Consider the following 13,745-nt stretch of genomic DNA (forward strand, 5'->3'; position numbering starts at 1 on the left):
GCACGTTTGAACAGCGCAGATCCCATTGGCCCCGCGGATTTGAACGGGGACCGCACCTGCCTGAGCAAAGAGGCCTGAGCCCCACGCCGCAGCCGCACGCAAGGACGCCAGCAGCGCTCTGCCCTCCCCTGCAGACACAAGACTCACACCAGCACCGTCCCACAGCCACCCTGCTGATGCATCGAGAATGAGCTCCTGGGAGAAAAGGGGAAAACCTTGCAACGCTGCCTCTCCTCTGCAGCGTGCCAGGCTGTAAGTAATCGCCATGACCATTGGTGCCATCAGGTTTGCCAGCACATGCTCCGCTGCCCGGGGAACTGTCCCACCGGAGCAACACGGGCCAGCAGCATTCACAGCACTTTGGGGAAATTATTGCAGGCAAGGAAAGGGTGCAGGAGAATTGGTCTGGGGGGGGTGAGCCAAGAACAGGAGGGATGGCAGGGCATGGGTTACCTGCTTGGCTCTCATATGACAAGGAAAGAGGCATGCAAGCTCCAGGCTCATGGGGTCACTCTGCAAGACCCCAGAGCAGCCCCTTTCCATCATCTGGAGCTGATGATGCACCCTCTGGCTCCAGACACTGCGCCACAGCTTACCAGGAGGCACCCAGAGCTGAGCACAAGGTCTGGAGAGCGTGGAGGAGAGATGGAGATGGTTTCTCTGAAAAAAAAAAACAACCTCCCCAAAGCCTGGGCTGCCCCAGAACTCTGCTTCCCACCCATGGATCCATGCAGCCCTGCTCCCCATGGTGCAGGATCCTATGAGGGACTGATCTCCAGCAGAGTCCCCAGCAGAGAGGAGGTGCTCCCACACCACCCCATGCTGCTGGAAACGCCACACTCAACGAGTTCGGTGCCTCGTGGCACTGCTGTGAGGCTACAGGGTCCACAACAGCGGGGGGAGCCTGGATCAGCCCCATAGGGGATTTCTGGGTGAGAGCGGCCGATTCACAGGTCCTGCTGCCCCAGGTCCAGGGAATGGTGAAGCAAAGGGGGGGAGAGACAGGGGTGCAGCCCAGCACAGGCTCCGAGCAGACGTGCTGCCAGGGCTGTGCACGCACCTCCATTTCCCAGTCTGCGTCCACTTGAAGTAATGCTAAATATATTGACTTCTCTGGGACAGAAAAGGACAAGATCTCCTGTAGAGTCCAGGGTGCTGGACACGCACTCCCACCAGTTCTCCCCATGGTTGCCCCTCCATGCACTCCTGGCCAGGGCTGACCCCTGGCTGGCCCACAGCCCCTCTCACACCCCCGTCACTTACCTTTCCCCTTCACTTGTGCACGGCTGATCTTCCTCCTGCTCCCCGATGGTCCCCTCTGCTTCTGCAGGGAGGGTCGTACAGCCCTGCATTGCCCCTTCGCCGGGGCTGGCAGACACTCCAGCAACTGGGGACTCTGCCCTGTCCCTGCCAGAGAAAAAAGGAGATGAGAGCAGGACACGGCAGGACAGGGAGCTGGGACACACAGGGCACATCACGGGCTCTGCAGTACCCTTGCTTTTACCTGCCACAAGGGTATGTCTCCACCTTGTCCCAGCCTTCCCCAGAATACCACGCTGCCAGGTCTCCTGCACTGAGCTTCCCCAGGCCAGCTCTGCACAAACGTGGCACGTGCTGGCAGCACCCTGCACCCACACCACCGCCCCACTGCCCAGCCCTGCCTGCATGCAGAAAGGAGAGGAGCGAGGGCGATTCCCCAGATCCAGAGTCACAGCAGAACACAGACCCGTGTTCAGAGGGAGTCACCTCGGCACACATCTCAGCTGCAGCCTTGGCCATGCCACGCACCAACCGCATCCCAGAGGCTCTGCTCAGCACTGGTCTATTTTATTTAAAATAGACAACCAGCCCCGTCAGGGCTTCATTTGTCGGTAAGTAGCTCCCCAGGACACTAGAGATGCTGCCCTGCCACTGCTGGGTGTTCAGGAGAGTCCTGCAAGGCTCCGGCTCAGATCCAGCTCCCAGCCCTCAACCTGCTGATGTGCTTGGGCTCAGAGCAGCAGAGAGGCTCCGCACAACGAGGAATGGGATGGTTTCCTTGTGGCCAGCACCCTGCAGGTGACACACCAGCACCAGTCTGCCCCTCCTCGCTCACAGCCATAAAACCACCACCCAGGAACCTGCCACAGGATCCCATGCTGATAGAGACAAAAGTGCACAGACCCAAAAAATGGGAGCCTCGATGGAGACATCTCCCAGCCACAGCATAGAGTGGAAGAACCAGCACAGACCAGTAACTCTTCAGGATCAGAAACATCTGCCCAGGCTTCTTCCACAAAGAGGAGTGGTGCAGGATTAGTGCAGCACGAGTGTCTTATGTTGCCTGTTTGTAGACCCAGTGCAAACACAGCCCGAGCTGCAGAGTCGCAGGTTAATTGCCCGGCGAGGGCAGCAGGGCAGAGCAGCGTCCCTCATCCCACGATGGAGCAATGCCACACACACACACCATCCATAAAAGCATCATTTTGACGAAAGACCAAGCCCTCCAGAGCCAGGATGTGCCACTCAGCCCCACGACGTGGCAGTGTGTACCAGGACACGCAGCACCTACCGCACACTGCCCAGTGCCTTCAGGTACCCTAAAACATCCCCCCAGCTCCAACTTCACAGCCAAAGAGTCCTGGCACAGAGAGGCAGGCAACTTGGAAAGGCTGTTTGCTCGCTAGAAAAGCTGCCTTTTCCCCCAGAGTTTGGCTTATTCTCTGGCAGGGGCACTGGCTTGATCCAGCTGAATTTACACCAGCAAAACTGCCTGAAACCACAGGAAAAGCAACAGAAAGGACAGAGTGAGCGAGGGAGGGAAGGAGGGATGCTCTCTGGACAGCCCAATCCATCACTGCCAACAGACACCTATTGTACCACTGTCATAAATCGCAGCCCCTTTGGGCTCGGGGGAGAGACAAATAACAACCCGGCAGTCTCTGAAGGCCTCCAGACAAAGAGCACGGCTCTGTTTGGGCTGCCTGCCCCCCGCAGTGCTCAGCCCTAACCTCAGAAACCTGCAGGGGCCTTGAGAAGGCACCCAGCCAAGCAGCCAGCTAATGCCACTTGCTGTTTTATTTGCCTCCTAAGATATTTAGAGCCTGCGAAGGCCTAGCAGGGCATTCTGCTGGCAGTTCCCACGCAAAACTCCTGCCCCGTGGTGGAAGGGGGCCAGGCGCCTCCTTATCCCTTGCAGTGTGGCAGCGAGGCGCGAGCCAGGATGCAAGCTGCGATATGCAGCTCAGTGATCAACGGAGCAAAAAAGGCCGAGAGCCAAGTCCACTGGGGCTGTGAGAGTCACCTTCCCACTCAGGGAAGCACCCAGATCCATCCTCAGGGATGCTGCGTTGCTGGAGCCTCCTGCACCCAGGGGACTGCACAGCCTGGAGCTGTCGGCACAGCCGAGCAGCCCTCCCACCGTTCGGCAGTGACGCCTGGGAGCCCAGCGGGCTCCAGTCCTGCCCCCCATTCCCTATCCCCCTGTGCCGCTCCAGGAAGAAGGTAGGGGTGGGGGAAAGGTGTTTTAAGATTCGGGGGTGGGGGGTTATCCTCTTCTCTGATTTGACTGGTAATAAATTAAACTGATTTCACCAAGTTGAGTCTGTTTTGCCCATGACGGTAACTCAGGGTAATCTCTCCCTGTCCTTATCTCCACCCACAAGCCTTTCGATGTGTTTTTCCCCCCCCTGTCCCGCTGAGGAGGGCAGGGATAGAGCGGCTGGGTGGGTACCCAGTGTCCAGTCAGGGTTAACCCATCACATCATCCCATCCTCACCTTCACCCCCTGCCATCACAGGCAGCACTGGCAATGAACCTGGGAGAGGAACTGAGCCACAGGTATTTATATTACAGAATATTACAAGAGCTCTCCCTCTGGGGACCCCTCATCAGCCCAGCCCTGGGATCTGAAGAGAAACCTCACAGAGGCTCAAAACCGGCCTCTTCCAGCTGTGTCTAACAGCAAGATCGAGGTGGAGGTCCCCAGAAGAGAGGCCCCAAACTGCCTGGGGTCACAGTCAGTGCTGCTGTCACCCCCTGGAGCAGGGGGGGTTGAAGAAGGACCCTGCCACTGTTCCCAACATCCATCTACCCCTTGCCACATCCCCCAGAAGCCCTGTTGATGCCTGAGCACCACAGACAGATGTAAATGGTGTCAAAGCTCTGCCCTGAACACTCAGGAGCCAGCACACAGATGGGCACTGCTCAGGGATACAGGGTCATTTCTAAGGCACTTCAAAATGTTCCTCCCTTCAGGCTTGTCAAAACCTCTTCCCCTCATTTGTTTAGTCAAACCCATTTGCTGAAATTCCCGGTGATCTCCATCTGCCACCCATCAAAATTAAAGTTTTAACCCAGCAAATTTACTTGCCCCTGAAAAAAAAATACAGTCTGGGATTGCACATTTCAGTGCACAGCAACCCCAGCTATCAATGACCAGCGCAGCACATCTCAACCCACAGGACACACAACACCAAGCAGTCCTGCAGAGGGAACAAGCCAACAATCCACTCCGCAGTCCCAGGTACACCGAACCTTGTTAATGCAAGCAGAGGGCGTACCAGCCCAGCCTCGCCACGTCCCCATCTCCTTCGCCACACATCCCCATGACAGCACTGAGATCACGGCTCCTCTTGTTCTCCAGCACTGCCAAGCCTGCAGCTCTCCCCAGCACATGCAGCAAGGGGCACGAGATGGTTTACACCCCACCGCGTCTCCTGGGAGCTCCCCAGGCTCACGCAAAGCATCCCCTCCCCACATCTGTATTGCAAAATGCTTTTAAGAGGCAAAAGGAAAGACAAACAGGACGAGCAAAATGCACTCTCTCTATCTAAAGCAGGCGGTCTCATAGGTTTGGGTAAAAGAATCCCATCAGATAGGGATATCTGATAAAAGGAAAATAATAGTAAAGGTAAAGAAGAGTCTCTGTGGGACTCCGGGACTCCAAGGCCGTGGGAGTCCCCCACACCCTCCACCCAGTGAGCTTGAGGCTCACTGTCCACCAAAATCACTCCGAACTCTCAAACCCAGCAGATTCAAGTCTGCTCCATCTCGCAGCGCAACGCACAAGCACAGAGCCCCAGGATCAAACACAATCCCGCAAGGAGCTGGGCATCTCCAACACCCCCCAGAGGGCATGTGGGAGAACCAGTCCCTCATCTCCGCCAAGCACCAGGATCTCCTTCAGTGGTGATAACCAGGCACCCGCACAGTCATAATCCATCCTTCACCCAGGAGACAGAGCAGCGCTGAAAACTAAGCAGAGAAATCGTCTGAGCACTCACGCATGAGCCCCGGCTCCCCCAGCTGCTCCATGACTCCCATGCGGGATGTTCACACTCTCCAGCAACCTCCAAGCACCAGCGTCCTGTGCTCAAGCTGCAATTTAGCTGCCACGAGCCTCTGACCTTGGCACCACTGTAAAGGAGGGGGGGAAAAACCAGCATACAAATGTCCCAAGGGAGCAGAGCTCCAGTACTTGGAAGTTACAAATTAAATTGCATGCCAGGAAGAGATGGTAGCGGTGGCGCCTACGACGGCCCCTTTCTCTACTGGCTCCCAACAGCGCGGCACCGACTCTTTCTGACTGCCCTCTTAAGATTCCAACCCCTGGGGACTGACCTTAACCTGCATTTCTATTAGAGTCTCCAGCAAACTGCACACTCAGCCTGTTGGCTTGGGAGTTAATGACTTTCTTTTAAAATTTAACACAGTTCTCCGTCACAAATTTCAGTTTGCCAGCACTGGGATCTGCCTTTGGCTGGATATTCAAACACAAACATGCACTTAGACATTTATTCCAGGCAAAAGGGTAACAAGTGCACACAGAAAACCCAGAAGGTTGAAGCTGGCTTTGAAACTAAAGAAATTAAATCAGGCTGGGAAAAATTACCTGGCTTCCCAGATGGTAAAAGGATTGGAACAGAAAGGATTTGGGCTATTTCTGGGCAATCCTAAAGTCAGATTTCTGGGATTAGCAAAGCACATTCAGCCCTTTCCCAGTGGTGGGATTGCTGCAGCCCCCTCGCCCCCAGGGTCTACAGCAAGCACCGAGTACAGGGCACGGCTGGGGTGCTCCTGTCCCACAGCCCCTCTGCAGCAAGCACGGCTGAACCATTCCCTGAAAAATGCCAGTGGGGAACCCAACAGAGATGCAGACTGGCTGATTACTAAATCCTTTTAGGGACCCAAGAAAGGTTTCCACTGCTGCAACAGTGTCTGTAGAAACGCCGCTCCTTCTCTGCTCACATCCCAGAGTCTGCGCATCCTGTTGGAGCCCAAATCTGGGAGCCACCCACAGCACCACCCACGCCGTGCCCCGGCACAGTCTTTGCTGCTGCCTTTGCCAAACTGCAGCCCCATCTGCTCCCACCACAGGCAGGCTCCCAGGGCAGACGCACCTGGGACTCCACACTACTGCAAAATTGCACCTGCAAAATTGCACCTCCCAGCAGGGAGCAAAGGCAGCGCTGGGGGTTAGGCTAGCACTGAGCCGATGTTAGCAAATGGCTCATGTGCTGCTGCTGCCCACTGCACAAAGCCATCCATCCCCTCCTGCGGTGTCTCCCGCAGCCAGCACGGGATCCCAGCACAGCACTCCGCTCAGCACTGCTGCTTTGCAGAGACACCAGCGTCTCTGCAGTGCCCAGAGTTTTACAAGAACCTTGTCTTTGCACCTTTATAGGACTTGATGTGTTTGGCATTTTTCACCCATAGCTTTGGGTAACAAACTTCTTCAGCTGATCCATCCCTTTTCTAAATCTCTCTCTCTGCCCCTTTCCCAAAAAATTAACAGTCTGAACGTGCAAAGGGACTGACCCACAGCAATTCTTGGCCTCTTCGCTGGTGAGGTGTTACTGTAAGAACTTGGGATGCCTGTGGCTTAAAGCACAGCAAGTACTTCTACGGCAGGCAAAGGATCTGTAAGAAATTCCACAGGAGCAGGAGCTGTTGCAAACTTCTTGGGCTGCTCACAAGAAATGCAGAGTACGGAGCAGCCTGCACACACAACACACTTGTTCCTGTGCCCATCTCTTAGCAGGGCCAAGCTTGCTAACTTGGGAACAGTTCATCTTGGCCCTCTCCCCTTTCTATTGCTAAGGCTGAAACTGTTCAGACTAAGGCAGCTACGACCAGGCTGTGGTTTGTATTGGAGCTGCTCCGTAAATCAGCTCCTCTCCACGACAATACACAGCAGATACACAGGTGGGAGAGCAAACAGCTCTTTTATTTTTAATTCTCAAAGATTTTCACCTGCCTGGAACACTCTGAGGCTGCAGAAACTGCCTGGCTGCTTCAGAAGGGATCCCTTCAAGGCACAGCAATGCTTCCTGACCACTCCAGAAACATCCTGTACAAAACCTCTCCTACAGAGGCTGGCAGAGCCTCCCACTGTCACCCTTTACAGCGAGGGAACAGCAGCTATAGAGGATACCAGCAATTAGGGCAACCCGTGGGTTATCCTCAGGAACACGGCAGAATCATTCACTCTCAGAAGGCTGAGAGGAGGCACTGACCACATAGCACCAATGGGTCGCAATAAACTGTTTTCTTCTTTTTGGGTTTTGTTCCCCTCCCCTTTTTCCCTTTTGCCATTTCTAGCCTGCAGAAGAAGCCAGGCACACACCTAATTTAGGAACACTACACAAACACCTCACTATCTTACCATGTCACAGCTTTGTCCTTGGCTTTGCATTTCTTTAAGGCAGTGGGACTTTGAGAGGCAAGGTGTTTAACACAGACCCATCTCCCGGGCTTTGACCTGAGTAAAAGCACAGCTAATTACAGCACCACATTCTTCCCCACGTGCTCTGGACCCTCAATTACGCTAGCAAAGAGTAGCACCGCCAGACATTCCCGGTCTCCTAGAGGACGTCTGATCTGAATAACCAGCTCTACTTCTGCAGCAGCCCCGGGGCCCACTACAGCTGATCAAGAAGGCAACCTAGGTCAAGCAGAAACATATGCAAAAAGAAAAATAAATCCAGTGGAAGTACAGCAAAAATTTCAACAGCAAGTGGCAAGGTACAGCAACCCTGGACAAGGACCACCTGGTCCCACAGGTCACTGGAGCAGCTGCTGCCACTTAGAGACACTTCTTGAAGATGTTGGGGCTCCCTGAAATGCTTCTTGCAGACGTTGGGGCTCCCTGAAACGCTTCTTGCGGACGTTGGGGCTCCCTGGTCTCTGGGTTTGCGATGCTGAGTCTCTGCTCTCAGACCCTGCTGCCTTGCGTGCAGAACTGGGAGCTCTTACCTTACTACATGTTACTCTGACACTGCTTCAGCTCAGACTTTTGATATTTTTGACATTCATTTGGGACCAACTCAACAACCCCATTTCCACTGCCTGAATGGTAACCCTGCTGAGAAGCAGAAAAATGAAAGACTCCGAGCTAGCGTACAGATAGGGTACAATTGGGCGCTTCAAGAGCTATGCTCCTCTGAGCCTGCAGTGCTGCTGTGGATGACTGGATTTTGACAAGTGCTAAGTATTAACCTGTTGCTGATTTATTTTAATTCAATCAAAATAATATAATAATCAAGCTGGGTCTTTAAAAATTGTAGTGACACTTCTCATAAAAGAGATAGGTTTCAATATAGCAAAAGATCTCTTGGGAATTATGATTTTGGCCTTAGTACGGTCATATGGATCAAAGTAATTAAATTAAAACAGCTTAAAAAGTTACTGCCTGTCACCTGGGCTGAACTGTGCGCACAGTCTGAAGGTACATGAAATGGTTGAGCTGCTCTATCAGCCAGCTGACACCATGCACCCCGGTGCTGGTTTCCTGGTCTTCGCCCAGGGTCTGGCACTGTTAAACCTCTTGGAGAACCAGCTTAGCTCACTAATTTCACAGAAAAGTAACTGTTTCTGGCATTGGTGTACCAGATGGTATGGCCAGGGCATATTTTTGGGGGGACAGAGATCAAATGCCAGAAATGGCACAATGGAAAGGCGTAAACTGCCCTTTTTGCTGTCAGAGATCTCCTTCATCATGTGGTGAAGCCCCATTTCTGGTCTGCACGAAGTAAAATAAAATGTACCGAGGTTCTCCTACACTTCAGTGTTCAGATTAAGGTAACTTAGTTGAAGGCAGCTGCTGAAAGGGCAGCTGCCTTCCTCCTCTCCCCATAACGATATGATCCCGACTCCACCCTTTTGCCCAAGCATGGGAGCAGGCACAGAGTCCCATAGAATCTCTCAAGCTGGAAGGGACCCATAAGGACCATCGAGTCCAACTCCCCTCTCCTCACAGGACCGCCTAAAATCAAATCACATGACCATGAGCATCTTCCAGACACTCCTTGAACTCTGCCACGCTCAGTGCCATGACCGCTTCCCCGGGGAGTCCGTTCCAGTGACCAACCACCCTCCCAGGGAAGAACCTTTTCCCAATAGAATTCAAGAATATTTAAGAAAATAAGAGCAGACACACTGGGTCAGACAAAGGGCTGTGTTGCTCAGTATCCTGTCCCTGACAGCGCTCACAAGGTGATGCCCAGGGGAGGACACGAGAATAGAGCAGGCACGAGACATTTTCCCAAAACAGTTGTCCAGCCCCTAATGATTTTCAGTTCAAGGACTCTCCATTACAGTAGGGACAACTCGACTTCGCTGCACGTTTTGCAGCCACCGAAGGAGTTGGATCCTGTTTGGGCGGCGGCAGACCGTTAGTTCAGTCTTCACGTGGCCACTTTAAGCCACCTCTGTGGATTAATTTGCATTTGGAATCAATTAGCAGAGCATAGCCTGATTATTGCACATATCTTCTCACAACGATTATATTACCTGCAATCAGAAAGGCATTCCCCTCCCTCCAAGCTGGAAGCACTCGCTTTTACAGTGTTATTAAAGAGCATGAGGTTCATCTGTCCAGGGGAGATAATGTCTGTCCTGGCTGCAGAGTTCAGGCCTGGAAAAATAGGTCTTTCTGAATGGCAATTACAAACAGAAGCAAGATTTGTGGTGAAACAAATCCAAAAGAACAGTATGAAAGGCAAACTAGAGGTTACCCTACAGGTTTCCTTTTCAAAGCACTTTCCAAAGTGAATTAACAAAGTTAACATTAATGTAATAGTTGGTCCATGCAGCTGAAAATAGCTCCTTGTCTGGTACACATAATTTGTCCAAATATCTTTCTTAGCTCAGACAGGAAAGTCCACTCAATCAGTACACTTTTAGGCTGGCAATTTTTTGATAGTCAAAACTCCTGAATTACTTTATGTTAAAAAAGGATCCCAGGAAGATATTTTGAGGATGAAACCGTTGTATTTGGAGGCCTTTGTCAGAGATGATCTAACCTTAGACCTGAAGTTGGAGAAGTGTCCAAGTGACACCTACATGGTAGCGCACTCCACTGGGAACCCGGCTCCTCACTGCAGCACCTACTTTGTCTTTAGGGAAAGGAAAGATGGAATGATTCTAGACATTAGAGCTAAGTTTGAGGACAGATGCACTTGAGAAGTACGCTTTTCAGCAGTGGTGAGGTCACCCCTCGAATGCTGGTTGAGCCCCTCACTCCCAGAAGGACATGGAGGGGCTGGAGCGTGTCCAGAGAAGGGCAAGGGAGCTGGGGAGGGGTCTGGAGCCCCAGGCTGCTGGGGAGCGGCTGGGGGAGCTGGGGGTGTTCATCCTGGAGCAGAGGAGGCTGAGGGGAGCCCTTATCGCTCCCTACAACTGCCTGACAGGAGGGGGGAGCTGGGGGGGGTTGGGCTCTGCTCCCAGAGAACAGGCGATGGGACGAGGGGAAACGGCCTCAAGGTGTGCCAGAGCAAGTTTAGATTGGACATTGGGAAAAATTTCTTCCCCACAAGGGCGGTGGGATGGCAGGGTTAGGGGAACGGTTGGGCTTGGTGAGCTTAAAGGGCTTTTCCAACCTAAATTATTCTGTGATTCTATGAAAATTTAGAAAATACAATGACTAAAAGCTTATTTGCTTTCAAAAAGGATACCATCAAGTGTTTAAAATTCATTTTTCTTCAACAAAAAAAAAAAAAAAAAGAAAAGCAGAGCAGCCATGGACATTCTACCAGAGAAATTTAAACAACTGCAAATCCCTGTACAACGTCCCACACCACTGAAGCCAGCCTGGTTTCAGCCCTGTCCCTGCCTTCAGCTTTGTGAACATGGGGCCCCTCGCTGTTCTGTCACAAACACCGATAGTGAACAGGGCACTCGCTGAGTTCTGGCTTTGAGCACATCGCTGTCCCCTCTGACTCACCACAGGTGACAGCTCGCTCTCCACAGCCGCTTAGGGTGGATCCAGGTACCAGACGAAGGGTGTGAAGTGACTCACAGCCTGTAGGGGTTAGGAACACGCTTACGGATTTGCAGGCTCCAGACCTGACAGAGCTTTATGCCTACATTTAATCTTGCAATCCGAGAGTGTTCCCAGCAGACCCAACAGGATTGTTTTCGGTGCCCAGAGCAGAGGTTTTGCAGATCAGAACATCAACTTGCCTGTGTACCACCTTCGGGCATGCTTCCTCCCCCATTCTTAGATGAGGAAGAGGTTCATCTGCAGTAACAGCCTCTTCATTACAGGACTTGTCTCACACCCATTGCATAACACGGCTTCGAGAATGATGGAAACAATACAGGCATTCCACAACAACTACTCTATGCAGGAATAATCTGTACTTTTTATTATTATTATTATTATTATTATTATTATTATTTCTTTGGCCATGATGATACTGAAATATCATTTTCACAGAAGTTAAGTGAGATTCAAACCCATCTGTACCAACAGTGCATTCTGCAGAGTACAAACACTACTTGGTGGGTTCTGTGTCTGCTGCAGCTGGACCATAAATGTGTAAACTTTTGTGAAATTCTGAGAAAAACAAGCAGGCTGTCATCGGAGTGCCCACCCTTACTGCAGGCTTGAAACTCACAGACGGGCCTTCGGCATAATTCTCCTGACATCAGTATCTTCTTCTGAGCTTCCTTGAATTGGAGAACACAGAAGAGAGGGCGCAGCGGAGGTGGAAGGAGTCCTGTGACACTCAGAAAACCTAATCCACCTCCTTGAAGAATGGCTGGGGGAGATGTTTACTATTTTCAGCATTGAAAGTTCGTCTAAGAAAAGTAAAGATGAACACCGAGGACCTGATAATTACAGAGTGCACTGCCACGATGGCTCCACTTAACAATAGCCAGAATTTCTAGCTAAGCAAACAAGAATTTACCTTATAGCAACTGCTGTTTGTCCTTTAGGCAGAGCTCATGCCCAGGGCCTAAGTGCCAAAAACGCATCCCTCGCACCACAGCATTTGCTGAGCCACGCGTGGGACCTGCAGAGCCCCAAACCTTCCTTCCAAGGGCAGGAAGGCTACCACAACCCCAACAGCCACTTTGCTGCTTGGAATTGTCGTTGAAGGGCTCTCCCCAGCTACAGAGGAGGAGGGCACATGGTCAGACTGCCATACATCTTGAGAAATTCTTGAAAGGCAAGTACAACCATTCCTTCTTAATTATCTGTCCATAGTGATCCAGTTCTCACTGAAAGCCAGCAGAAAACACTTTAAGGACAGGACTGCAACATTTGTCTAGTATTGATGAATCACTTGGTGAAACAGGAGATCAGACCTACAGGCACACGCTAGCAAGACGTGACCAGTGAGCATACAAAGCAAGCTCCAGACAGCTGATATACAAACCTCACTTACAAAGATTAACGAAAGCACGTCGCTGAGGCCCACACGTGGAATAAAATCATTAGTGAGTGAGGTTGCATGAACATATATACATGAGGAAAAAAATCATGTCGGAAATTGAGCACTTAAATTTAACAAGCCATTTCCTGCCATGGGAAATACTTTCCTGCCAAGGCAAGTAACACGTTCTCTCTTTCTTGACGTCTGCTATCCAAGTTGAGAGGCTTTATTTGAACAAGCTACAGAGATAAATTCTGGTGAAGTCACACATTATACAGGTCAGACTAGGCAACCTACAGATCATTCCCAGCTTTAAAAATCTAAGCATCTGTGATCAGTGCCCAACATGACTAGCTACCTCACGTGAAACCCAAAACCTGCCTTAACTTCACTAGGACTCCAAGTTAGTTATCTCAAGAGTAAGAATGCTCTTTTCCCTTCTTTAGTGAAAATCAGAATTTAACCGTAACTTCATCTTCCCTTTCCAAAAATGCTCTAAAAATTGAAAGAGTTTCCGAAACTGATCCAAGGATGTCCCTCCTCAGTTTTCTTTAGCGCATTCCAGCAACGTGGATGTTGATAAGCAACCACACCACAAATAATTTCATCCCACTGACTCACATCTGCAGTCATCATCTTTATAACCACTCCATCAGGGAGACCAGGAAGATGGTATCATCTATTTAAATTCTCTGCAAAAAAGAAAACTTGTGCAAATTAACTTAGCAGAAAAAAAAACAAAACACTGAGGATGTATACAGTGTGAAATAAAGTTAACAGAACACAACTGTGGAGGAATCGGGTTGTCCTCAGGTATGGGTACATCCTAGGTCATGGCAGGCTGACAACCTGGCCTTATATCCTGTAGCTCCAGAGCTTTTCATAGAATCATAGAACCACTTGGTTGGAAAAGCCCTTTAAGATCATCAAGCCCAACTGTTCCCCTAACCCTGCCATCCCACCACTAAACCCTGGCCCTAAGCACCTCCTCTGCCCAGCTTTTAAATCCTGCCCTCACACGGCACCGCGGGGAGAGGCCGAAACCTGCGGGGAGGCAAAGTGCCTGCCCCCGGCACCGACCCCCGGCCCGCAGGGCTCCCAGCC

The 13,745-nt window shown here is 51.4% G+C and overlaps 1 protein-coding gene across 1 annotated transcript in view; it reads left to right on the forward strand.

Moving 5' to 3' along the window:
- Nucleotides 1–265: 265 nt before the first annotated feature.
- Nucleotides 266–13,745, forward strand: part of LOC104124031 (DNA polymerase epsilon 3, accessory subunit) — an 18,080-nt gene continuing 4,600 nt past the window's right edge. Inside the window, exon 1 of the mRNA XM_009636334.2 lies at nt 266–285. Coding sequence (XP_009634629.2) covers nt 266–285 — 20 coding nt within the window. The remainder of the gene's footprint in view (nt 286–13,745) is intronic.

Source organism: Egretta garzetta, unplaced genomic scaffold (genome assembly GCF_000687185.1).
Source record: "Egretta garzetta isolate BGI_Z169 unplaced genomic scaffold, ASM68718v1 scaffold143, whole genome shotgun sequence".
Taxonomy (NCBI): Eukaryota; Metazoa; Chordata; class Aves; order Pelecaniformes; family Ardeidae; genus Egretta; species Egretta garzetta.